The sequence below is a fragment of the Meleagris gallopavo genome, chromosome 1 (genome assembly GCF_000146605.3).
Source record: "Meleagris gallopavo isolate NT-WF06-2002-E0010 breed Aviagen turkey brand Nicholas breeding stock chromosome 1, Turkey_5.1, whole genome shotgun sequence".
In the NCBI taxonomy this organism is placed as follows: Eukaryota; Metazoa; Chordata; class Aves; order Galliformes; family Phasianidae; genus Meleagris; species Meleagris gallopavo.
The window spans coordinates 45,665,507-45,689,845 of NC_015011.2; the positions used below are offsets into that span (position 1 = coordinate 45,665,507).

At 40.0% G+C, this 24,339-nt stretch overlaps 1 protein-coding gene across 2 annotated transcripts; it reads left to right on the top strand.

The window, feature by feature from the left end:
* The first annotated feature begins 6 nt into the window (after positions 1-6).
* On the top strand, positions 7-17,956 carry GAS2L3 (growth arrest specific 2 like 3). Of its 2 annotated transcripts, XM_010709496.3 has the most exons (10): positions 7-253; positions 2,995-3,128; positions 4,186-4,233; positions 5,199-5,367; positions 6,803-6,921; positions 7,524-7,665; positions 10,694-10,757; positions 11,445-11,583; positions 12,766-12,873; positions 13,582-17,956. In XM_010709496.3, exons 3-10 carry the CDS (start codon positions 4,204-4,206, stop codon positions 14,989-14,991), a joined length of 2,181 nt encoding a protein of 726 aa, XP_010707798.1. In that variant the 5' UTR covers positions 7-253; positions 2,995-3,128; positions 4,186-4,203; the 3' UTR covers positions 14,992-17,956. The 2 variants fall into 2 exon arrangements, with proteins under 2 accessions (XP_010707798.1, XP_010707796.1); XM_010709494.3 differs by having other exon boundaries at positions 7-3,128.
* Positions 17,957-24,339: the final 6,383 nt, after the last annotated feature.

Sequence of the window (24,339 nt, forward strand, 5' to 3'; positions counted from 1 at the left end):
GTTTGGAACTCGGTAACTCTCGTACAAGGGAAGTGCCGCGAGGCCGAGCCTGGGAAGGGAGAGGGAAGCGTTCGCACGGAACTCTGTGAATCAGTTCTCGCGTTTGGGGGTGCGGTGCTGGTAATGTAGGAAGCGTGCACCGTGATTTGGGCTACAGTGCCCATCAGGGTCGCTTAGCGAACTGGGAAGCGTCGGTTCCTTTCTCTGCCGAAAGGCTGGCGGTGCTCCAGGGATGCTGTGTGCCATCTTTGACGTAAGTATCAGACAGAGACGAGGGGACTCAGGGCATAGCTGGCTTGTGCGTGGTAGTGATAAGTGTGGCAGGTGGGTCTTTCATAACGAGATGAGATTTTATATCAACTCCCAGCACGTTCCTCCTGCTGGCCAGAGGGCATTGAGCAGTGCTTCCCGCTGCGTTACTTCACTGGAAGAAAACTGAGGTGGGAAAGTGAGAAAATAAAGCTGGTTCTGGTGAAGCAGGATGGCTCAGTGCAAACGTTGGCATGGGAGAACCAGAGGCTCTCAAACGGGATGCTCCTGTGGGGAAGGAGCTGTGGCAGCCTCCGGGATGAAGTGCTTGCCCTGAAGCTCAGGTGGGCTCCAGCCCTGCCGGGTGCCCCGGGGCAGTGTCTGCCCTCGCTGGAAGATGTGGAAAGGCAGCCCCGAGGAGAGCCGCCAGCACACTGTGATGCCACCCCACAGCCTTGCCGTGCCGAGTCGTCTGATTCCTTCCCTTTCATGCCTCTGAGGCCTTCCCAGGGAGGCAGAACTCCTGCTGACTCAGCCGTGAGCGAAAGGGCTCTTTAATTGCCGTAGTGACAGGGAGTAGCGCTCTGAGGATGTGCCATGTTGTGCTAACCTCTCTTCTGCGTGTTAGGGTCTATGCGTGAAAAAATCTTGGATGTCTTCTGGTAGGTTTCAACAGGTCCTGATCTGACAGCTTCTTTCATTTGACAGTGTTTAAAAATGTGGGTTTCGATAGGTGCTGTCAGACTCACCTGTGGATTTCAGCTGCTCTGGGCTAGTCTGCTGTACTGGCCTTTGGGTGCTGATGGAGCTGAAGATGAAGTGTGATATTTCTTAAGCAAAGGATGAGGATGTGAAAGTGTTTCTTCCCAAGGGTTTTTAATGAGCCTGTGAATCCCTTTAAGTTCCATATGATACATGAACGGCTGCTTCATCTGCGTATTAAATAGCTGCAGAGCTGTGGACTTTTTTGTTTCCTTGTAAACGGAGCCATCTAATGAAATGAGATTTGGATGTGGTTCATCTTGTGCTACAGAATGGCTTGTAATTAGGGTAGCATGTCTTGCTGGTTGGGGCCCACGTATTCAACCTGATACAACTGATACTGAGTGGGATATCTTGGGCAGCATCTAAGAGCATGTGCTTAGCACCCTACAGTACTGGTGCTGAAGGGCTTTGGTGCTTCCTCAGATTGGGGGAAAAGTGGTGGACAGAGCACTGGGGAACAAAGCAGTCAGAATGGTTTTGTGTGGCTGTCAGACTGCATCTGCACCCCTTGTCCTGAGAAATGCCTGTCGCTATGCTGTGTTTGGTACCTTATTTTCCACCTCTCTTTATTAAAGCTCCAGTCCTTTGCTGGAGGCTCAGCAGTCAGCCAGCTGAAGGCAGCTGTTGCCTTCCCCAGTGTATAATTTGAGGTTGCCCACCTGTCTTGATGCAGACCAGCACTGCTGTATCGATCTTGCCATCAGGTGCTGTTAAGCAGTGTTTCTCCTCTCCGCCCATCCCATGGAGCCAGTGGGCAGCAGAAGGGCCAGAGGAGATTAGATGGGATGTGTTTCCTGGGAGTGGTGCTTGTGGTCAGGAGTCTCTACATCTGCCAAGCACTGGGCTTTATTCCCTGATTGGGAAGCACTTTCCAGTTTCTACTGCTTCCCCTGTTTAAAGGAGGGAAGCAAGTAGACAGCCTTTCTAGGCACCTTTAAGATACCAGCTGGCCTGGAAATGGAAATGACAGCCAGATGTGGCCAAATGACATATTATATATTCATTCTGGAGCCTTTTCTTTCACACCTGTGAGCCCTGGGCACTAACTGCTTGTTGAATGAAGATGAGTTGAAGAAACTGATATGGTTCTAGCTGGAGCTGCCTGAATTCAATGTCAAATACTTGTTTCATTCATTACATACAAATTCTTGATGCAGAAAAAACCACTGGTTTTAGGAGAAATCCAATTTTGTTATGACCACCTGTTACTGCAGTGTTTTCCTCACCATCCCTCTCATTGCCAGCAATGAGGCTGTGTTCATCTGCATTCCTTGCAGTCTGAAAACAGACAGATGTGGGATCTGAGAATGACAAACTCTTAAGTTAACTGTCTGTCAGCTCAAAATCTACTCAGGATAGTCTGTTCTGATGAAATTTTTCTGTTAAATGCCATTCAGGTACCCCAATGCTAAGTGAACCCATTTCTTTTTCTAGAGGGTCCTGATGCATATAGGCTTACAAAATAACTTGTTTTAGAACTGCAGGCCCTTGAAGTTCAAGTGCTACAACTCTTCTCCTCAATCTCCATATTTATGACTAGTTTTTGTTGGGCATTTCTGCAAAACTGCAGATGCTGAACATTCTTGTGATAACTGTCGTGTGAATATTTTGCTTTGTTCTTGCTTCGAGCACACCCTGTGAATTAGGCTGCCTTTTGTTCCTCCCATGGCAGTTAGCATGCCAGACTGTTGGCCAACGTGGAGCTCCTTATTTTAATGAGACCAGCTTCTCTGCTGGCTGTTCTGCTGTTGTTTTATTTATTTCTTTTTGATCAATGAAGCCTCTTACTGCGACTCTCTTGGGACAATAGCTTCCTTATGCTAAAGGAAAATGTATTCCCCTGGACAGAGCTGTGGGAAGCATAACATGCTCATTAGTAATGTTTGGTATATACTCTCCCCTTCCCTTGTTCATTCATCAAAGGAAAAATGGCATTGTGGTGAGGATGGCTCTTTGTTGTTGTTTTTTTTTTTCTTTTAGGAAATAAAAGTAGGAATGGGAAAAGATACCACTTAAAGCATCTTTGGTAAAGTTGAAGTAGTGCTGGCTGTTCTGCTAGAAGGAAGTGGCTTCAGTCTGGAAACAAAGTGCTTGCTCCATTTCTTATGATAGAGGTAAGTTGTCTGAAATTTCTGACATGTGTGGTCCTATGTAATGCGTGAGGCTCAAGTATGTGGAAGTATTAGATCCTCTGAGATGGGCCTTTTGTCTTAGGAAGGCGAGGTTGCATCTGGAACAGGAGTGAGGAGTTATTAAGTTTCAAAGGAAAATGTGTGTTTCAACTATTGATGTCATCAGTCTGCAGTCTAATTTCCAGCCTGATCTTAACTAATACACCAAGAAAATTGTTTTTAACTGGCTTCAAGACATGCACAGATATGTGTGTGTAGGCAATAATGCACTCTGCTACCATTGTGGAGAACTATGCTGACGAAATTCCTTCTAGTAAGTGCCCGTATAGCTAATGCTGTACATTTCTAAACCTCGAGTCTGTAAGGAGAGACTTCATGATCCCCAGTCTGGTGAAGAGTTTGTACTGTTTTTTCCTGTTGTTGAAAACACTGCTGGAAAAGGAACGGGGAAGTGTTGACCTGATTGCATCTAAAACTTTCCTTAAGGATTGTTCTGCAAGGGCATTGTCCTCATAGGTTGCAGCGTTGCATCAAAAACTTACGTTTATGGTAGCTGCCTGGAAATCCATGTCAAAATCCATATAGAATAAATCTCATTCTTTGAAGTGATTTCATCAGGATTGTTCTTAATCTTTGAAGTATTTTATGTAAGCTCAGGATGTGTATGTGCATCTCTGTGCATGTACAAGATATGCTTGTGGTAGGTTGGAAAGGAAGAGTAAGTGCCAGCCATGCCAAGTCTGAGAACTGATTGAGTATTAGTATTTCTCTTTGGAAAAGCAAATGCCTTAAACCAGTGCAACCCTTTAAGCATTATTTATGCACTTGAAGTTAGTTGCTACTTTAAGCTGTAATAACTACTACTTTATTTAGAGACAGAGTGCCTAAGGAGCCTGAATACTGAATTAACACCTTAAATGCTAAAATAATTATTCCTTTCTTGCATCTGTTTTAGACTTGCTCGTGTTTTGCCTGGTGGGTTTTTATTGGGATCTTTTAGAAAGCAGGATTGACTGTATTTAAACTTCTCTTTCCCCAGAGGGAGAAACTGATGTAAATGCTGGTGACCATGCAGAATGCAGTTCAGGTAAATGCCTTTTGTAATGTTTGAATTCTATATTATATGTTTTTATGTAAACATCTACCCTGAAGCAGATGAAATGATAAAATCCCCAGAATAATCTCTAGCCTTTTAAGCAAATAAATAAATAGGAATTTTCCCTTTCAACAAGTGGAGAACTGTGGTGAGATAGGTAAGCCAATGTTGTAATCAGCTAGGCAATACTTTCAGTTTCTAAGTGCTGTTTCCTGAGAAGTTTTCCAAGTTAAAGGATGAGAATATTTGAAACTTTATTGATTAAAAAACAAAAACAACAACAACAAAAAACCTGCATATTAGTAAATTGCTCCAAAAATAGAAGTCTATATTTTAGGCACACATTCCTCCTGAGCTGAAGAAAGTAGCTAGGAATATTGGAAGGACTCTTTCTTTGGGAATTCTATCCATGCCATTTCAGCATGATTCTTCTCTTCAAGTGTGAAGGTATCCATCAGTCTGAGAACATGGGATCCTTAAGAGAAATGCTAAGGATTCATGTTCAAGAGCTGTCTATGCTCACGTTTCTTCTTTCAGTATCATCACTTTAATGATTTAAACTCTCAATGCATCTGAAATGATTGATCACAGAAGTCAGTAGTCTGTAATAAGTTATATGATAAACTACAGGTTGTATTAATATGTGGTGAGGAGGAAGACAGCATAAATGAATAATGTTTATTTTGTTTGCTTACTAAAGAAGATCTGCTTATAGATTATTACGATAGGGTAACCAGAAACGAGAGAATGAACATGGTAGTGCTTTTGATGCAGGAGTTACTAATGAGAACTGTACTATTCTTGATTACTGCTGTGTTGGTTTGGTGTGTCTGAAGGGAAATTAAGACTTACTCTTTGAATTATGCTAAAGATGTATTATTCAGAACCGTGAGATTCCGTCCTCTGTCTGCAAATATTACAGCTCACTGTCTTGCGCATACTGAAATCTCCTGCAGGTGTGGTTTGGAGATGACCTTCCTTTAAGTCCCCGAAGTCCTCTGACTCCCAGACACGGCCCAGGTCTGGCAGATGTGTGCCTGTATGACCAGTGGATATCTGTGCGGCATGAAGCAACTTTGGTGCCTATGCAAGAAGACCTGTCAATCTGGCTGTCTGGCTTGCTGGGTGAGGTTAAAAATATATCATTGTCTAATAAATTTCAAAGCGCATTCAAATATCCAACTCAATGCTGACACTTAATATCCATAATATTAATAGCATTTGAGCCTGAGTGATTAGGAGTATTGCATTAAAAATGCATGTTCTGGTTTCAGATCTTATTAGCTTCCAACTGTTAGAAGTAAAGTGATCACAGAATCACAGAATGACCAGGGTTGGAAGGGACCTCAAGGATCATGAAGCTCCAACCCCCCTGCCACAGGCAGGGCCACCAACCTCCCCATTTAATACTAGACCAGGCTGCCCAGGGCCCCATCCAATCTGGCCTTGAACGCCTCCAGGGACAGGGCATCCACAACCTCTCTGGGCAGCCTGTTCCAGCACCTCACCACTCTCACAGTAAAGAACTTCCCCCTGACATCCAACCTAAATCTTCCCTCCTTCAACTTAAAACCATTTTCCCCTGTCCTGTTGTTATCTACCCTTTTAAAGAGTTGGTTCCCCTCCTGTTTGTAGGCTCCCTTTAGGTACCAAAAAGCTGCAATGAGGTCACCCCACAGCCTTCTTTTCTCCAGGCTGAACAAGCCCAGCTTCCTCAGCCTGTCTTTGTAGGGGAGGTGCTCCAGTCCCCCCATCATCTTTGTGGCTCTCCACTGGACCCTCTCCAACAGCTCTCTGTCCTTCTTGTACTGGGGGCTCCAGATCTGGGCACAGTACTCCAGATGGGGTTCACAAGAGTAGGGTAGAGGGGGAAAATCACCTCCCTGTCCCTGTTGGCCACCCCTCTTCAGGATACCATTTGCTTTCCGAGCTTTAAGAGCACACTGCTGGCTCATGTTAAGCTTTTCATCCATCAAGACCCCCAGCTCCTTTTCTGCAGGGCTGCTCCCAAGGACCGCTCCTTCCAGTCTGTATAGATAGATGCCTGGGATTCCTCTGGCCCAAGTGCAAAACCTTGCACTTTGCTGCATTGAACCTCATTAGATTAATCCTTCTAATTTATAGTTCTGAGTCTCGTTAGTCTAATTAAGTGAATATTTGATTTTACTTTATTTATATTTCTACTAATATAAAATCCCTTTTTCTTTTATTATGTGGAGATATCAGTGGCATATAGTTGGGCTGGATAATCAAGTATTTAGAGTGAATATTTTGGAAATTTCTTTCTAAAAGCTTTCATTATTTTATTATTTCAGCATCAACTTCTTTTATTGGTCTAGCCAATAGACGGGAAGAACTATTAAAGTTAGTCAGCCTCTGTTAGATGAGCCTAAGTAACAACAGTGCTGAGTATTGGTCACCAGGCTTCTCTTCCTTTGTGGGCTCTAGTTTAACTGAAGTCTTTAGCACTGGAACAGTCTTGGAGTTGCCTATGAGTTCACATGAAATTTCTTTGTCTTCTGTGGAGTAACTCCAGTATTGGCCTTTTTTTTTTTTTTAGGAATAGAAGTCACAGCAGAGCAACTGCTGGAAGAACTTGATAATGGAGTACTACTCTGCCAATTGATCGGTGTTCTTCAAAACACAATTAAAAAATCATGTAGCTCAAATAATTTAAGGGTGAGTTATATTTAATTTTTTAATACATAGATAAACACTTTAGTAAGGAAGGCAAGATGCCTAACTTCTGTATTTTTGTCCAAACCTTTTTGTTTAACTTTAAAGCAAATTAGTATTTGTTTTAAGACTACTATCTTAAAATTATATTGTCCCTTGTTCCCATATTATTTCCTCTGTTTTCTAAACTGAGCTCTAAAATGTTGCAATGAGTTTAAGTTTAGTTGATTTGGGGTTTTCTGTTTGTGCTAATTCTGTGGCTATGAACAGAACTTGGGAGGAAGGAATCATTATCTAGACATGTGAAATCAACAGATATAACCCAGCAGAGGGGAAATGGGGAAGTAACTGTATAGAAAACTTTTTGGGAGAGGATACGGAGTTAAGTATTGTTAATTCTGTGACTATTAACGTGGATAAGACTGAATATCATCTACTTTAGAGTAGCTTTTTTTAATAGAATGCATGTTGTTTTTCTTGAACCAATAATACCAACCACTGCTTCTGTACTCCAAATTTAGCTTTTTTTTTTTTCTGAAAACGTGCTTTGAAATCTGTTGTCAATGTTTATGTGCACAGTGTACTTTGTTTTCTTCTCTTGCCAGAATTTTCCAATGAGAAAAGTTCCATGTAAGAAGGATGCTCCATCAGGATCTTTTTTTGCCAGAGATAACACAGCCAACTTTCTTAACTGGTGTAGGGCCATTGGAGTTGATGAGACTTACCTCTTTGAATCTGAAGGCTTAGGTAAATTTACCTTTTTGTAAGACTTTTCATGGTTTGCATGGGGATAACTACCTCACCAGGGAGAACTATTGCATGTAGTCCTACAAAGCTTTTGTCATGACTGCGTCTGTCTTGTGCAAACATTTATTTATAGGGCAGTGTTTTGTGTGAAAGCACTGAAATATCATTTCAGTAACTTCTCTAAAGTGAAGGATGCTTTTCCAGGCTTCTATAAGTTGCCACGTGAGAGGAAGAAGGGTAGTGATAGCTGTGCAGTGAACTCACGTGTTTTTCTTCTGTAAAAAGCCCTGCCAAGAAACAGAGAAGTTGTGGTGTCCCTTCCCTTCTCCACTGCTCGTTCTTTCTGTATGCTGGAAGACCACAGGACCGTGGAGTCAACTCACGATAAGATCCTTTATTTGGTATTAGAGATAATTCTTATTGGAGAAAGCATTCAGAATAATGCACTTACGACTACTAAGTCTGGTAACTGCATCAGAGCGTTGGGGCTGAAATGACAACAGTCTGTTGGTAATTAATGTTTAGTTCAAGTCTTACTTGGTGTAACTATAAACCATGTGTATTCTCCTGTCTTAACAGGATAGTTATACACACAGTTGGCAATATTTATTTTTATGCCTGCCACAGTGCACAGCCCATCCCTTGTAATAAGCAACTACTAGACAGATAATTCCAGAAGGAATACTTTTTTTTTTACTGCTAATTAAGAAAAACTGCTTCCATTGTATGGAAATAATGTAATGCTCTTCTACCAGTTATTATGTCTTTAGAAAATAATTATTATAAACTTCTCTTTAGCAAGCCAAATACTTTTTTTTAAAAAAAAAAAAAGAGAAATCTTCCTCTGAAGCAGAACAGCAAAAAAAATGCAAAGATCCTTTTTTTCAATAATCATATGAATATGTCACAAAACTTACTAGATTTTCTTGAAGTCTTTGTGCCTTTTAATGCTATTTAAATGGGAGGTGCTGGTTTGACTAGCTGCTTTTCTTTTAAACTCTCCTTGCTAGTTGGACTACCTATGCCTTCCCTACTGCGTCACGCATCTTTCAAAGCAGTTGAGAAAACATCCTTATTTGCATCTGTCTCGTTCTGATTTAACTAGGGACCATATCTTCTTTTCAGACCCACAAAATACAGATGAGCGGGAGAATTGAGATATAAGAAATTAGTTCTAGTATTTTTTAATTTAACTTGTAGGAATTACACTGCTAAAACATCTAAGTTCCTTTAACTGGCTGGGTAACTAAAACCAGTTTAGCCTCCCTGAGATAAGTAGACAGGATTTCATAATGCTGTGGCTTTTGCTCATCGTCAAGTGTTTTGAAGTCTGATTGTAACTCATGACACAAGCTTGCTGTGTGGCATAAATATCGTCTGTAAGCCTATTTGGCAGTTGAAATGAGCCGACATGAAGTCTCCTTGATGACATATTCTTTCCATTGATGTTCTCCATCAAACTTTCAAGCTGTTCTTTATGAATGAAATAGGGGAAAGACAACCTGGCAATTGTCCTTTTCATGTCAAACTTGTAGCAACATCTCCTGATAAATGTGGGTTCTCTTCATGGAGAAAATTAATTTAATTGTTCCTGAGTTATCAGAGTAAGTAGCCATTATGAGGTGCCATTTAACATCAAGTTTTGGTTTCTGCTAGGGGTGTATTTGAATTTTTCTCTTCTGGATCAGGCAAATTATACCTTTTCTCTCACAGCTGACAAAACCACTTATAGAAAAAAAAAAGATGAAGAAAAAATCTCTAGTACCTTTTGGATTACGGCTGGGTCAACTTTCTGTTGAATTAGCCATCATAATCAGATCCTTTAATAAGTAGAATTACAAGTTGGAGTAGATTAAATAACTTTGTGAAATCAGATGATCTTTCCAACACAAGCCATTCTATGTAAGCAAGAACATTTGACTTCATGCTCGGCTTATACATTAGTAAATGTTTTAATCTTGTTTAAAGTGAAATCATTTTACTTACCAAGCTGAACGTTGGAAAGATATTAGGTTTAATCTGTAAATATGGAGCTGGCTTATTAAGTTTCTCTTCAGAGTGAATTTTCATGTTCTGTTTAATATTGGTACTGCGCAGCATGAAGGAAGTTTATCTAAATGGTATACACCATATAAAATTCTATCTACAGTTTTTCCCATTTCTTATGCTTAATGGTGCGTGAAGAACAATGGCATGTGTGTAGAGTGAAGCAAGCTCAATGACGTTTTTTCTAGCCTTTGGTTTCTGAGTTATTGGGCAGCATTCCTCAATGGCTAAGAAAGCATGAGGCTCATTTGTGTTCATACAGCTGTTTGTGGGCTTCTTAGAAATTGTTGACAGTCTCAACTTTGAGGTTTAAATGGGGGCTGAGGAGGAGGTAATTACTTGTGTGATGTTTTAAACTATTCTCTGTCCCTTTATTTTTCCCTAGGCGCTGCAAGAAGCAAAACCAAAATAGACCTTGTTTTCTTGTGCTCTTCCATTCTTTAGAGTGGCATTAAAAATAATTCAGTGCTCTCATTTCAAAGTTGTCAGGAAAACCCAGGGCAGCTGCCAGAGTCATCTGCATACAATTTGGCTATCACTTCATCTTTCCCTCTCATTCTTCAGCTTCAGGATTCGTCTGTATTCATGATTCAAGATTCAGGAGCTCATGATTTCATGTGCCTACGTGATCAAGTGCATACAGCTGTTAGAGCTGTTCTGAAATAAGGGGTGTACTGTGCAGTGAATGTAGGCAGAGTTGTGGAGAAGCAAAGCCTAGCACAAAAGTGCTAATAACTTATCTGAGCTAATGTTTCTGCTTCAGTGTGATCACTTCCAATACCTGCTATTTGAGTTTAAGTGTTTGATCAATATCATCCTCACCCCTTTCTTACCGTCGGAGGTTTCCACCCTCTTTCTTGCCTCTGAGCAGAATGATGGCTGAATGGCAGTCATCTGCTCCTTATTCTCTTTATCCAATTGCAGAGGCCTTCCCACAATAAAAATGGGTTACAATTCCCTTTTATTCTTCATTCCTTTTTAGTTTTGCACAAGGATCCAAGACAAGTGTATCTTTGTTTGTTGGAAATTGGACGCATTGTATCCAGGTATTTGATCCATTCATGACTTTAAGTAGAAACTGAAGAATGTACTCTATTAATCAAAAGCTATGATGGTCTATGGCCATTAAATGCAAAGCAGTAGATATTAATTATGTGCAGAAAGTAATGAGTAGCACCTTTGGGACCACTGTATCAGTATTTTTTCCAAATATTTATCACTTTATTTTCATGGGGAAGTGCTAATCTACACTGTTTTTTATGACCATATGTTTAAATGTTACCTTCAGCTTATAGATATGTGTACATCTTGGAAGAATTCGGTGAATAGTCCTGAAGGTCTTTAATGTTTTAAGTTTCTTGGAAGTTTTAAGAAAGCTTTAAATAGGAAGCAACTCTTTACTGTTCTCTAAATTGACTTCTGATTTGTTTCCAGCACAGAGCAGGAAGCTTTAAGGTAGTTCCTGACCAACTCAGATACATTAAGTTTTTCAGGTTTAGCAGTATTGTTATTGCCTTCCCTGGGAGCTCTAGGACCACCTTTGTGAGGACTTCTTCCAGAAACTTGGAGCTCCTCCTTCTCTTTGGATTATCAAGACAGTTATTCCTATGACTGCTGTAGTGCTGTTCACTCCTAGTCTAACTACTCACAATTTTGCTTGCTTGTTATAATCACTTCTTTGTTTTCTTTATCAAATTATCAATTAAAATTTCTACTTATGTGATTGTGTTGAGATATGGAGTTGAACCTCCTGTGCTTGTAAAACTGGAGAAGGAAATTGAGCTAGAAGAAACGCTGCTAAGGACCTCTGGTCCAGCATCACCTGTTGACACAGCAAAGTCATGTTGTCATCATGGGGATCTACACGAGGCAGTGAGTACTTATTTATTGTGAAGTGGTCTTTAACTTAAACTCTTAGCTTAGTGCTTGTGTGATATGACATGCCAATTTTCATCTAATATCTGTGAGTCTTCTTAAAAAGAAAACGGAAGTGGATGCACATCTTTGAACAATAAATTTGTTTTGATGTTATAAAAATACTACTGTATATATTAATGCTTCAATGCATGTAACTTACCTTGATTTGCCCCTTCTTTCGCTGCTGCTTTGAGCTGCCTCTCATTGAAGTGTTGTGCATCAATATGCTATGGCCAATGTGAACTTCATAAAATGTTGAAGCAAGTTTTGATGAAATGCTTTGGGGGAAAGAAAAAAAACCTGCATAGCTGTACCAATTGGAAATTAATGTATGCAGGAAAAGAAATGACTTGTACAACTTGTGAATAGGCCTGACAGAAATGATGAACAACTATGAATGCATAATGAGATTTGAAATTTAACTTATTTAAACAGTCCTTTGTGTTGTAATGTTTTTACAAGCTTTTGCTTCTTTGAGAATGCTAACCACCAGATCTCCACACTCTGATAACTCACTAGTTTTGCTGCTTACCAATAGTTTTGACCTTCTAATTTCTTTGAAGCTTCTAAGTGGCTTTAACAGACACGTCCTCTCTAACTTGACTTATTTGGGAGCTATTTTTCTCTTTTGTTCAGTGTTTTCCTTCTTGGGTGTCACATAAAATGTTAACTTAAAAGCCTTCTAAAAAGTGAGGGATAATGCTGAAGTGCCCCTGGGTAAGGTGTAGCAATGGAACTGGTTCTGTTGAGTGTCAATTTTGTCACAAAAGAGATCCAGGTACTTGCATTTCAATTTCTTGCATTCTGTCTGGAGTTTGATACTACTATATAGTAGATAGATAGATAGACAAATCTTTAAAAAGAAAATAAAAATATGTTAAAATTGAAGAAATTGTGAAAATTGGGTTTAGACGACTCCAAAATATTTGACTGCATGTACAGTTTTGTTCAGTCCTTTGTTCTTTGTTTTGAAGCTTTATGTAACTAGGATTTTTCTTGTGAGGGAATAAAATTTTCGTGTTTCCTTAAATTAAGGGGAGAAAATATTTAATGCAATGAGATAATGGAATCTCAATAAATGGTTAAACATATGCTTCTGTCAAAGTACTAATACATACTTTCAATATAAACAATTAGGTTAAACACATAGCAGAAGATCCGCCTTGCAGCTGCTCCCATCGATTTTCCATTGAATACTTATCTGAGGGACGTTATAGACTGGGAGATAAAATATTATTCATACGAGTAAGTAGTTTCTCAATATTAAAATCTACATTCAAAATGGGAGAGAAATACTTTTAAATACCTAATTTTTGTGGTATTATTTCAGGTTTACAGAATGATTTAGGGATACCACATGATTCAATCCTGTTTAAAGCAGGTCTGGCTAGCTAGATCTTACAACCACTGATTTTACGGTTAGAACCACACCAAACTGAGAAAGTTAATGCTTTTCTTGTTTGTAAAATTTCAGTAGTGATTTGTAGTATAACTAACTATAATAAGGGTAATACAAGATAATATCCTGAAAACACTGCTTGTTCAAAATTCATACATATGGGTTTATACATAATTTGCAGCTAGCTGAGCTAGTTCTTCAGGAATAAGAATTTGTGGGATTGAAAAAATGAGGGCATTCATAAACTGATCAAAACTGGTGTCTAAAATTGTATACTAAATAAGGATGCTGACAGAATGGTTAATATATTTTCTACGTATACGCTTTCATTATTTCCTGACACATAATGACTCGTCTGCAGGAAAAACTAATAAAAGATCTGGGAAGTATAAATCTCTTAGTTATTCCATATTTTTTTTCTTAAAATGATTCTCCATAAGAAAGGAGATCCTACATAAATTTAAATATTTCATAATATGAGGTGAAGACTCAGTGCTGCATAAAACAAGGTTTCTAATGTTCTTCTGTTCCCACCCCTCCTCCAACATTCTCAGATGCTACATGGCAAACACGTGATGGTCCGTGTTGGTGGAGGCTGGGACACACTCCAAGGCTTTCTGCTTAAGTATGATCCCTGCCGAGTGCTTCAGTTTGCAACCCTGGAGCAAAAAATCTTGGCATTTCAGAAGGGAGTCACCAGTGACAATATCTCCAACTCAACAGCCAGAATTCAGGAACCTCCTGTCATGAACCCAATGTCAGCTGTCAATATGTTTCAAAAGCAACCAGCTAACCCCCCTACTCCTGTTCCAGCCCTAAAAGCTGTCCATGGGACGACAGCTAAGAAGCCTTTGTCTAAACATCCTCAATCTCCTGCCCTGACTTCAACAAAGGTGCCAGTGCACACATCCTCCGCTGCCAAGTTGTTGTCAGCCAGACCCAAACTAGCAGATACTCAGTCTCCTTTCAAACCATTGATGGGCACCTCAAAGAAACTGGCGTCTCCTGCGCACCACTCGCCAGCTCCTGTTCCTTCGCTGCCTGCAAGCAAGAGTTCTTCATCTACAAGATCAAGAGCAGCTCTTGTTCACTCTGAAACATTACGCGAACGTATTCGTTCCCCTGATGCTCCAAAGGTGAGATTTGCCCCAGCCCAAGGCTCCCCAGCAACAGGGATGCATTCTGCGCTCTCAGCATCTAAGAGACAGTTGTCTCAGTTGCCTGCAACAGGTGAAGCATTGGCTTCGAAACAGAAGTGTGTCCCCTCGAAATCTAAACCTGTATCTGTCACTAAAACCAAGGTAAATTCTGTTGCTCCGAGGCCAGCCCGGCCACCTGCTAGCAATCTGCGTGCTGTTGCCAAGTTTGCACATTCCCAGCAGCTCTATGTGAAATCTCCTTCTGAAAATACTACTCAGGGATCAGGAACTGGGTCTCAGCATCCTCAGAAAGCTCCACAAACAGCTTCTCACCTGGCAAGGAACCTGAAGACTGCTTCAATCCTAAAGCACTCAGCTTCTGTACCTTCCCTGGCGGTTAGTAAATCATTGAAGTCACCACCTATGCCGGGATCTGCAAGCAAAAATCTCATAGCATCTGTCAATAAGACACCAACGACAGAGCATCTACAGACCCAAAATGTCAATAAGCCCCCTGAGGTTGGGCCTTCCTCATCCAAACCTCCTGAACGCACTCCGCTCTCTGTTGTGCGGCTTCCTCAAACTTCAGCCAAAGTGGCAGTGACCAAAAAAGCAGTGCAGCCCTCCACAAAAAGTCAGCCTTCAAGCAGAGACTTGCAAGCCAATGGAAACTTGGTCCCAGCAGCCAAGAAACCTCTCTCTAAAGGAAAATCAGCAACAGCTTGTAACAAAGGAGCACCTACTGCACCAAAAGGGTCTCTTCTGAAGAGCAAACAAGATGATCATTATTTTGTTATGACTGGGAGTAAAAAGCCCAGAAAATAAACCTATCTGTTAACTTTTGTGGAAGTCCCTGTAATGTTCAAATGGGCCTCTGAAAATTGCTATGCTAAGGAGAAAAATAAGTTAACTAACACTACATTTGCCATGCCAAATGTTAGGCATAATTACATTTTGCTGCATAAGTTACAGTAACAACTGTATTTATTTTGCAGTTTTAAAAAATTTTTAGATATATTTACAAGTAAGTTTGCTTGCACTGTGGAATAGAGGGTAACCGTGTTTGCTGCTAGCCTGACCTGCTGTGGGGAAAGGCAGGGGAGAGGAAGGGGAGCTGGGAATGCTGCTGCTGTTTGTTTTCCAGGGAGTTAAGCTGAGCAATTCTGGTTGTTCTAAGCACATCTGCATCAAGGCCTGTGGCAAGCAATAGAGCTGTGCAGATGCTACAAAATTTCTAATACCTCAAACAAAATTGTTGAGGGTTCTTTCCCTTTTCTTTTTTTGTTAATTTTTAAGTTTGTTAGTGTTCCAGGACCCCAAATCTGGGTCTCCTGTGTGTATTAGAGACATTGGAAGACTTTTTTTTTCTTTTTAAAACTCAGAGGGTGGTGAGGCACTGGCACAGGCTGCCCAGAAAGTGGGCGCCCCATCTCTGGAGGCACTTAAGGCAAGGTTGGATGGGGCCCTGGGCAGCCTCAACTGTAGGGTGGCAGCCCTACTCATGACACTGGGTGGGACTGAATGGGTTTTATGTCCTTCCAAACCTACACCATTCTATGATAAGAAGATTAGAGATTTCTCTCTACAGTTTGACTGCTGTAGCTATCAGCATTCACTGTGCTCCTACATGCCTTGACATGGCTTCAGCTTGCTTGGATGTAGAGCCTTGGCTTGCTTTAAATTGCACATAGAAAACCATGGCCTTGATCACTCTTTTTTTTTTTTTTTTTTATTTTTTTTGTGCCTTAGCAATGCTACTTGTAAAGGCCTGAGGAGACAACTTTGCTTAGTATGTGTTCCAACGTGACTATAGGTAAAAAACAAGTAAGCCTGTTTTTTTTCCAAGGAAGCTCTCGCTGCATGGCAAGAAGTTGCTGTGAGGTCATTTTCCTGCAGGATGGACCCCATGGGGCTGGCACAAGGCCTGTTCGGGCAGAGCCTTGCTGCAGTGCAGGAGTGGCCTTTTTCTGTAAAACTGAACTGCTGAATAGTTACTGATGCTTGAGATTTATTTGTGTGGGCAGTCTTAGTCTTTGTTGGCCTTTGTTTTGTTTATGGAGACCTTGCTACTGGCTCTCCTGTATTACTTTTCCAGAGATGAGGAGTAGTTTCCCAAAGAGCTAACAAGGGCCTGTCTTTGCTTTAATGCCTTTGGAAGTGCCGCAGAGTGAAGTGCCATTTACTATCAACTCCTGAAGGCTCTTAGTAGGTCCGTGTTACTCAGCAGAAATGAGTTTCATGGTAGATGAATAAAAACTACTGTCTCTGGAAGTAGCATTGTTTAAGATATTTGGGGTTTAATGAACAGTCAGTCCTATGAATGTCAAGGAACTCTCAGGTTCTGTGGAGAGAGACCGTGACTGCCGACTTCCACAGGCTGTTGTTACTCCTGCTGTCAAGATATTTACTTATGGGTGGAAGAGGCACATGGAAACTGCAGCTTCTGATGCTATATGTTGAATGTTTTCTTCCTAGAACTAGAATAAGCAAGCATTGTAAACTGATTATGAGTTTTCATGTGCAGCGGTGACATTATCAAGCTACCTTTCTGAGCACCTTGTTAGCTTCAGTTATTTATCAATCTATTTATGCATCTCTACTGTACAACTCCGTTTACAACCTGCTGGGAGTAAACAGGAAATAACGATATACAAACTGTTGGAGGAAAATATCAATTTTAATAACAGCTCCCACAAACTTATGTTCAAACTTGTATGTGTGGGGAAAACCTTACTGCTTGCTTATTTTATAAATGCGCTGGCCAAAGCCACTACTGCAGATGTTAAGAATAGTATTGATTGTAGGGGAGTTAGGTTAAAATTGGCATGCTATTTCATACTCTGAAAGTATTTTGCAATAGATGACTTGCTTTTAATTTTGATCTCCCATAGAATGAGCTGTGATGCAATATCTCATGCAATAGATGAATTGGGGTTTCTTTCTGTACTAAGTCTGAGTGGGATAGAGGTTGCTCTCTTCACAGCAGCCTATATGGTGCTGTGTTCTGGATTTGTAGCTGACACAGTACTGATAGCACAGCAGGATTTGGGCACTTGCCAAAATTTGTTTACATGGCATCAAGGCTTTCTCTTTTCCCCCGTGCTGACCCTGACAGCAAGTGGGTTGGGAGTGGGTGCTTGGCTTCTTGCTGGGTTCAACAACCCTCAACACTTTTTGAACTGTTTACAAGTTTCACAGTACTACTATAAAACCGAGACTCTTGGATCCCTGCATAACAGTTATCTCAGCATCTACCTTTGAGAGCAATTACTTGAGAGAAAGTAAAGTGGAGGGTTTCAACTTTGTAATCTGTTATCTCACATTATAGATTGAATTTTGTTGTTCAGAGTAAAATGGAAAAATGTAAACTGGTATACAGGCACTGAAAAAGGAAAAAAAAATCATTTGACTGTTGAAAACCTAAACAGTTAATCTAAAGATGCTTCATGTGCTACGTATGGGTTAGCTTGGTTTGTTTTTTTATTACAAAAATAGTACGATCTAACTTGTGCAAATAATTGCAGTCTTCAACTTTTTATTCAGTCATGTTATAACTGATGATGTCATGTGGCACAAGGTGAGCCAATAATCAAAATGCAAGAAAATACCTCCTGGTGAAAAATACTCTTTTCTCAATGTTTATATTGCCAAACAGTAAATTTGATCTTCAACTTGTATTACTTTTTGAGTGGGAAAGATTAGTTGGAACAAGAATCTTACTTCTCTGTATGCTTTTGATGTCTTTGAGTACTTATTCTAAATAAATATATACTGCATCTTTTTACATGCACACATTTTTTTCTACTGTCATTTTTTTTGTGTGTGTAGGGGGAGGGAATGGAGTTTGCTGTTTCAGAAGGGTTATGTTTTTGCTTGATCACGACTTAATTAATAGCTTCCATGTCAGGGTATTATGAAGACATAAATAGCTATTGTTTTGTTTGGAGTTCAAGACCTCTGAACTGTGTTTCAGTAAAACAGTATGTGAGAAGAAGAGGCTTCTTGCTCTTTCCTACTTGGCCTGAGTATTTTCAGATATACCTCTGCAGTAGAATTGCCAGGTCATGATCTGAATCAATAGTTGAATACCAGGTGAGAAGGCATGACTAACCCAGGAAGCTCAGGTGCAAGCAATGTAACTGAGTGACCAGAAGTGGAGCCTGGAACCACCCCTCCTCAACCTCATTTAAGGGTTAGCAGTTGAGGGAGTAGCATCTCTTTGGTGAGAGTGGGTTCTTCTCAAGCTGTCACAGGTCATTGGAAGGGGTGAGCTAATTTTCCTTCTTTATTACCTGCTGTTCTTCTACATTGCTTGTATCTCATATTTCTAATATCCACAGTCCAAATCTATTCTTCTAACTCAGTGGAGAGGAAATCTTAAGCTCTTGCTTCTCAAATTCCAGAGAAGAATGTAACTTCAAGTTTTGGCCCTGTTCACAACTAGATAATGGAAAATACAGCTTCATTGCTAAGCGGGCAGCTTCTCTGCTGGTTTGTAAGTGATTGACTTAGAGCTCCATCTTTCACACTTAAGTGGAGTTCCTAACCTGGAGAAGCCAAGTGCCTTTATTTATTTATTTATTACTGTTTCATCCTGAAAAATGCAAGAGAGTTATATGAAGCTACAGATTACTCTGTTTTCTTCCCAAAGTCTTACATATTTCACACAGTTTAATGGTGTTCTGCTTATAATGGAAAAAAAAAAAAGCCATTTGGACCATTTCACTGACAAATCTTGTTCAGAACAGATTACCTTTTTGCCTTTTTGTTTATTTCAGATGGACTTTGGCCTTGTAAGAAAATGCTCCACAATAGTTAAAATGTAGGTCATTTATGGCTGATGACAAAATCTTAAGAGACAAACAAAGTCACTGATAAACATAGGTGTGCAGGTAAAGTTCTGAGACCTTTGTTTGCATGTGGCAGATACCAGAGCCCTGTAGAGCTGCAGTGCTCTGTGACGCTTCAAATTTTTTCTCCTCTCTATCAATACCTGGCTCAGAAGAAACATGACAGTGTGAGCAGCAGATACCTACTATCATCTGGAAAACATCTGGGTTAATGAAGAACACAATCATGAATGCTTAGTATGTACACAGTTGGAAAGACTTCGTTTATTGTTTGGCAATTTTATATACGTAAATTAATTGTTAAAATTCAAGGCAGTTTTCCTTCTAGGGCTCAAGCAGCCTTAGCTTCAAATAGCACACCGAATGGATCCTTCTTTGTGTCCCTATCGGGAAACCGAAATCGGTTTGGCAGATCAGTGAGTGCTATGGAGCCCTCTGGTGCCCAACAATTTTATAGGTGCTGCTCAAGCAAGTGATGGCCTCTGAATCTTCGTAAAATCCACAGGCAAAACCTTTCTTTTTGATTCAAATTAAAGCTCTAGGTTAGTAAAATCCAGGTGTGGAATGCAAGAGATTTAATTTTGTAAGACGCTTTCATTTCATGTGCGTGCATATTGAAATTTTCCTTTTCATGAGGGCCGAGATCATTAATAAAAGTCTTGAAAAATAAATGGTGTTAAATGTAAATAAGCTGAACACAGTTTCAGGCCCATTAAGAAAGATTAAAGCGTTAAAATATCTGACAGGTGTGGTCTACTCACAGCACAGTTCTCCTAGCTCCCCAGTAATCCCCATTAACTGGGAGCTGAACTTTCTGGTATGTCGCCAGCAGCAGATGGCTTTTCAGTTGGAGAGGAGAATTGATGCTGCCTCAGATCAATGCTGTTATGGCACTTTGTGTGGAGTACTGTGTTCCAGATAGAAAAACCTTACAGGGCAGGAGACAACCGGCCATTTCTCTGGGGCACGTACCTAGGCAGAAAAAGTTGACAGATTAGTTGTGTTAAGAGGTTTTTGGTGGTAGATTTGCAGTGTAGAACTTAGATATCAACTTGGCATGAAGTGCTGAGTCAGAAAGTGCTGTGCAAAGCTGCAGTCCTACAAAATAAAGCCAAGCTTGCATGTTTCCTCAAGAAAAAAAAAAGCTAGGTAGTCACACAGAAGGAAAGTAGCACAAAATAGCGCTTGTCAAAATAGTAAAATGTAGCATGTTTCAAGAAACATATTAAGATGTTTATATGCATATTTGCAGATATGAAATAAAAATGTGCTCTACCCCTCTCTTGCATTTAAAGGTAAAAGTAACTGCTGGACTTCAGGGTCAGAATCTTGCAATTTTCTGATCATTTATATAAATGTTATTATTTTATACCTTTCTGAAGTGTAGCTACTGCAACAGAGAGCACCTTGTACTGGAACCTATATTCCCCGAATAACATAAATAATTACCATGGTGTGTCATTCTGATGATGAACAGTATGCTTTCTTTTTTTTTGCTGAGCATACTATTTTATAGACACCTGTGAAACAGGACTGCAATTAATTATGTTTATTGTGTATATACTGCAGCACTGCTGTACTTTGAAATTATTTGTTGCTGCATCCAAAGAAAAGACCAGCAGAAAGAGTTTTTTTAAAGGCAAATATGTATGCTTTGGGTCTGCAGTGCTGGAATTAGACTCCTGTACTGTACATTAGATTTGGGAGGGTTTTGTGAATACACAGTTGTATGGTTAAATTTTAATGCATTCTCAGATATAGCATGATATTCAGCTATGTCAGATTACTGAACAAATGCATAAAGAAGCAATTTTGGTATCCAGTGGCCCATATGTATGAAAATGATCATGGAAGCCTCCACACTAGATTATGCCTGGTTTTGAGACTGCAAATGAAAACGGTGGGAAGTTTTTTGGAATATTTGTTTCAAAACTCAGTAGTGTTCTTGAAAATCTGGGACTTAACTCACAGCCCATTTTAATTAGACTGTGAAAGTGATTTACCGGGACTGTAAAATGAAATATAGTTTAGAAAGTATCATAATTCAGATGTTTAGTGCTACCTTCAAATTTCTCTCGTATGGATGCATCTTGACACGTGTTTTCATTAAAAGACATGATTTGGATCTTTTCCTTCAGGATATCATATAGGAGAGAGCTCTGAGTGCAAGAGTAGCCGTTCAGCATTTGGGATTCTCCCTGTACTTCAGCATGTGGTCCCTTGGTCAGTTCTCCACACCGTGCTGAAAACCATGACTCATTGTCATATGAGTTTCTCCAGGGTCATGTCACTGGCATCTGATTATTTCCTGAGGTGTAAAGCTAATAGTTTTTATCTCCTTAAACAGAAAGAAAAATCAAGGCTCTAAATTGCTGAGATTAAAGCATTCACTCAGCTGAGGTAATTGAGTTGTCTTGCACTTCATTAGTCAAAGTAGCTAGTGAAGTACAAGACTGAATAAATTCAGGAGACTTTACTCACAGCTGGGAGTGTTTAGCAACTAGTAAATGTGATTAATGGACTTAAGGCAGCTGCATGAAGTGGAATGTGTAGTGAAACCCCAACCCTCCTCTGCTGCCTTATGGGAGAGTGAGCTTAGCTTCCTTCTCTGGTACAATGCTGAAATTCTGAGGGAGAAAAAGGACTTATATATTATATGCCTTGAGGCATAAGTTGCCTCTAGGATGTCTGATGCGGAAGGCAAAAGAATCACCCAATTTTCCTGAAGTGGGATCATCCATCAGTTCTATGGAAAAAGAAGCAGTGAGTCTAGGAAATTACAGCTCATCTTAAAAACGTGTAAGAAATCTGAGTTCAAGCGGCCTGCGTCAGTCTGATAATTTTTTTCCTATTTTTATAATATTTGACTCTGCAGCACTTTAGGTGAGGCTTCACGTGTTCCTCTGAGAAATAAAATCTGAACTGTACTTGGTGCACTATAAGCTCTAGATCATACTATAAATCATAGAGCGGTCTGGGTTGGAAGGGACCTTTAAGATCATCTAACTCAAACCCCCATGCTCTAAGTAGGGACACCCCCCACTAGACCAGATTGCTCAAGGCCCCACCCAGCCTGGCCTTAAATGCTTCCAGCATGGGAGCATCCACAGCCTTTCTGGACAGCCTGTTCCTGTGTCTCATGAACCTTGCAGTAAAGAATTTCTTCCTAATGTGTGATCTAAATCTACTCTCTTGCAGTTTAAAGCAATTTCCCCTCATCCTGTTCCTTCTTATAAGAAGTCCCTCCTCAGCATTCCTGTAGGTCCCCTTCAGGTACTGGAAGGCCACTTTCCCCCAGAGCCTTCCTTTCTCGAGGCTGAATAGTCCCAGGTCTCTCATCCCCTCTTTGCAGGAGAGGTGCTATAGCCCTCTGATTATCTTTGTGGCCCTCCTCTGGACCCACTCCAACAATTCAAAGTCCTCCTTGTGTCAGAGGGCTCAGAACTCAAGCATTCCTGTTAAGTGTTTTGTGAAAAAAGTAAGCCACATTCAGACAGGGCTCTCAGTTTGGGCTACCAAGGAACAGTCCAGTTCCTGTGATAAAGGTGAAATAAAGAAATTTTAAAGAGTAACTGCAGATAACATACATCCCATGACTTTGTTTGTTTGTTTATTGATTTTAACAGCCACTGATTACTGAGCCAACAAGCTCCTTCTGAACATTGTAACAGAAATGAGTACTTAGATAAGTGACAGTAATTGTTCTTCCTGTAAAGGGGAGAAAAAAAAAAAAAGAAGAAGAAGATATTGTATGAGAAGATTTTCAAGATTTTGTTTCAGAATGGTTTATAAATTTTAAAAGTACGTAAATTTATTTTAGGTCTCTGATTTCTTCTTCTTTAACCCTTCCTCATGGAACTGCCTCTCCATGATAAGCTTTTCAGTGCTTGATGAACCCAGCAAAAACTTCAAGAAGACTGAGTCACAAAATGGATACTTGAAGTGATTGTTTGCACTGTCCCTCATCAGGGAATTAATTTAACAAGCCAAATTAGGTAGCTAGTTCCTTTATGCTGTATCTGTACTTAGAGGATCAGACAAAAACTCTTGAGAATAATTCACAGACCAGAGCTACGGTCTTGCTACAAATGATTCTTGAGATGATCCTTGCTCTTGCAATTTGTTTGAAGAACCTGGGAATACCAGCCATCTAAATTAGTTAGAGACTATGTGCCCTTCTGCATTGTGCCTTAGGGTTTGCCATGCTTCAGTTGTTTCTGTGATTGAACCACAAATTCTGTCCTTGGATGTGAAGGTTCAGTCTTGATGTGAACCATGGAAAGTTGCTTGGACATCAGTAGGTGCAATCATAGTACTCATTTTATTTCTTTAATGTGTATATGCATGTGTGTATGTGTATAAAAGTGACACATTTTATTTTCTCTATTAAAGATCTATGCTTAGCTTTTAGCAAAACTTTGCACAAACGTCAGTTCTTGATCAATCTAGATGTGAAGCAAGTAAAAACAGCCATGGGAAATCTGGTTCTCCTTTGAGAGTAAATATCTAAATGACAGGCAACTAAAGGATAATTCCCTTTCCACAAAGGGGAAAAAATTGTGGTTGCCAATAGGGAAAACAAATTTCTCACTTCACACATTTGTTAACATAATGTAGTCAAGTTGCTTTTTTTGTATTCAATTGTCTTGGATGTTCAAACAGCTAATGCCAGCATTTGAAAGTTGGGCAAGGAGATGTTAAGTTCAAAAGTTTGAATTGGAGCATATATAAATATAGTGAGGCTAAAAGCTGTTTTTCTGCTTAACCCAAACTTTGGAAAAAAGTCCTGCACAAGCACTTTTAGTTTTATGCTGTGTGCAAATGTCAAATATGCTTAGTTGGCACAGAATTTCTTGAAAGTAGTTAGTGTCATCCCATTTGGCTAAATATATCTCTACATACGTATATGTACCAAATATATGCAAGACAAAAAAGTGCTGATATAAACTTATGAGTTTTTTTGCTTTGTAGAGATTGGTACTGTTGGTCTGTTGCTGTGATTTTTGTTGCTATATTACCTATAAATCACCTTTATGCTAAAAATATTGTTGATTCTTAATATATTTTTGTAAATATTTGGTTATTATATATACTTTTCATGAAGAGTGGCAGTTAAGACTATGAATATTCTATGTACATCTGTCTGTCTAATTGCACTGGACTTATCAGGTATTAACCTATTAACCTGTAACCTATTAACGTGTATGCTGAACTACCATAGTTTCATGTGGCCCATCAGTACAGGAGAGTTGTGATCCTCCACTTTCTGGATTGTAAATGTCAGATTGATTGATGAGTTTAGAGCAGGGTGGGTGTAGGGTGA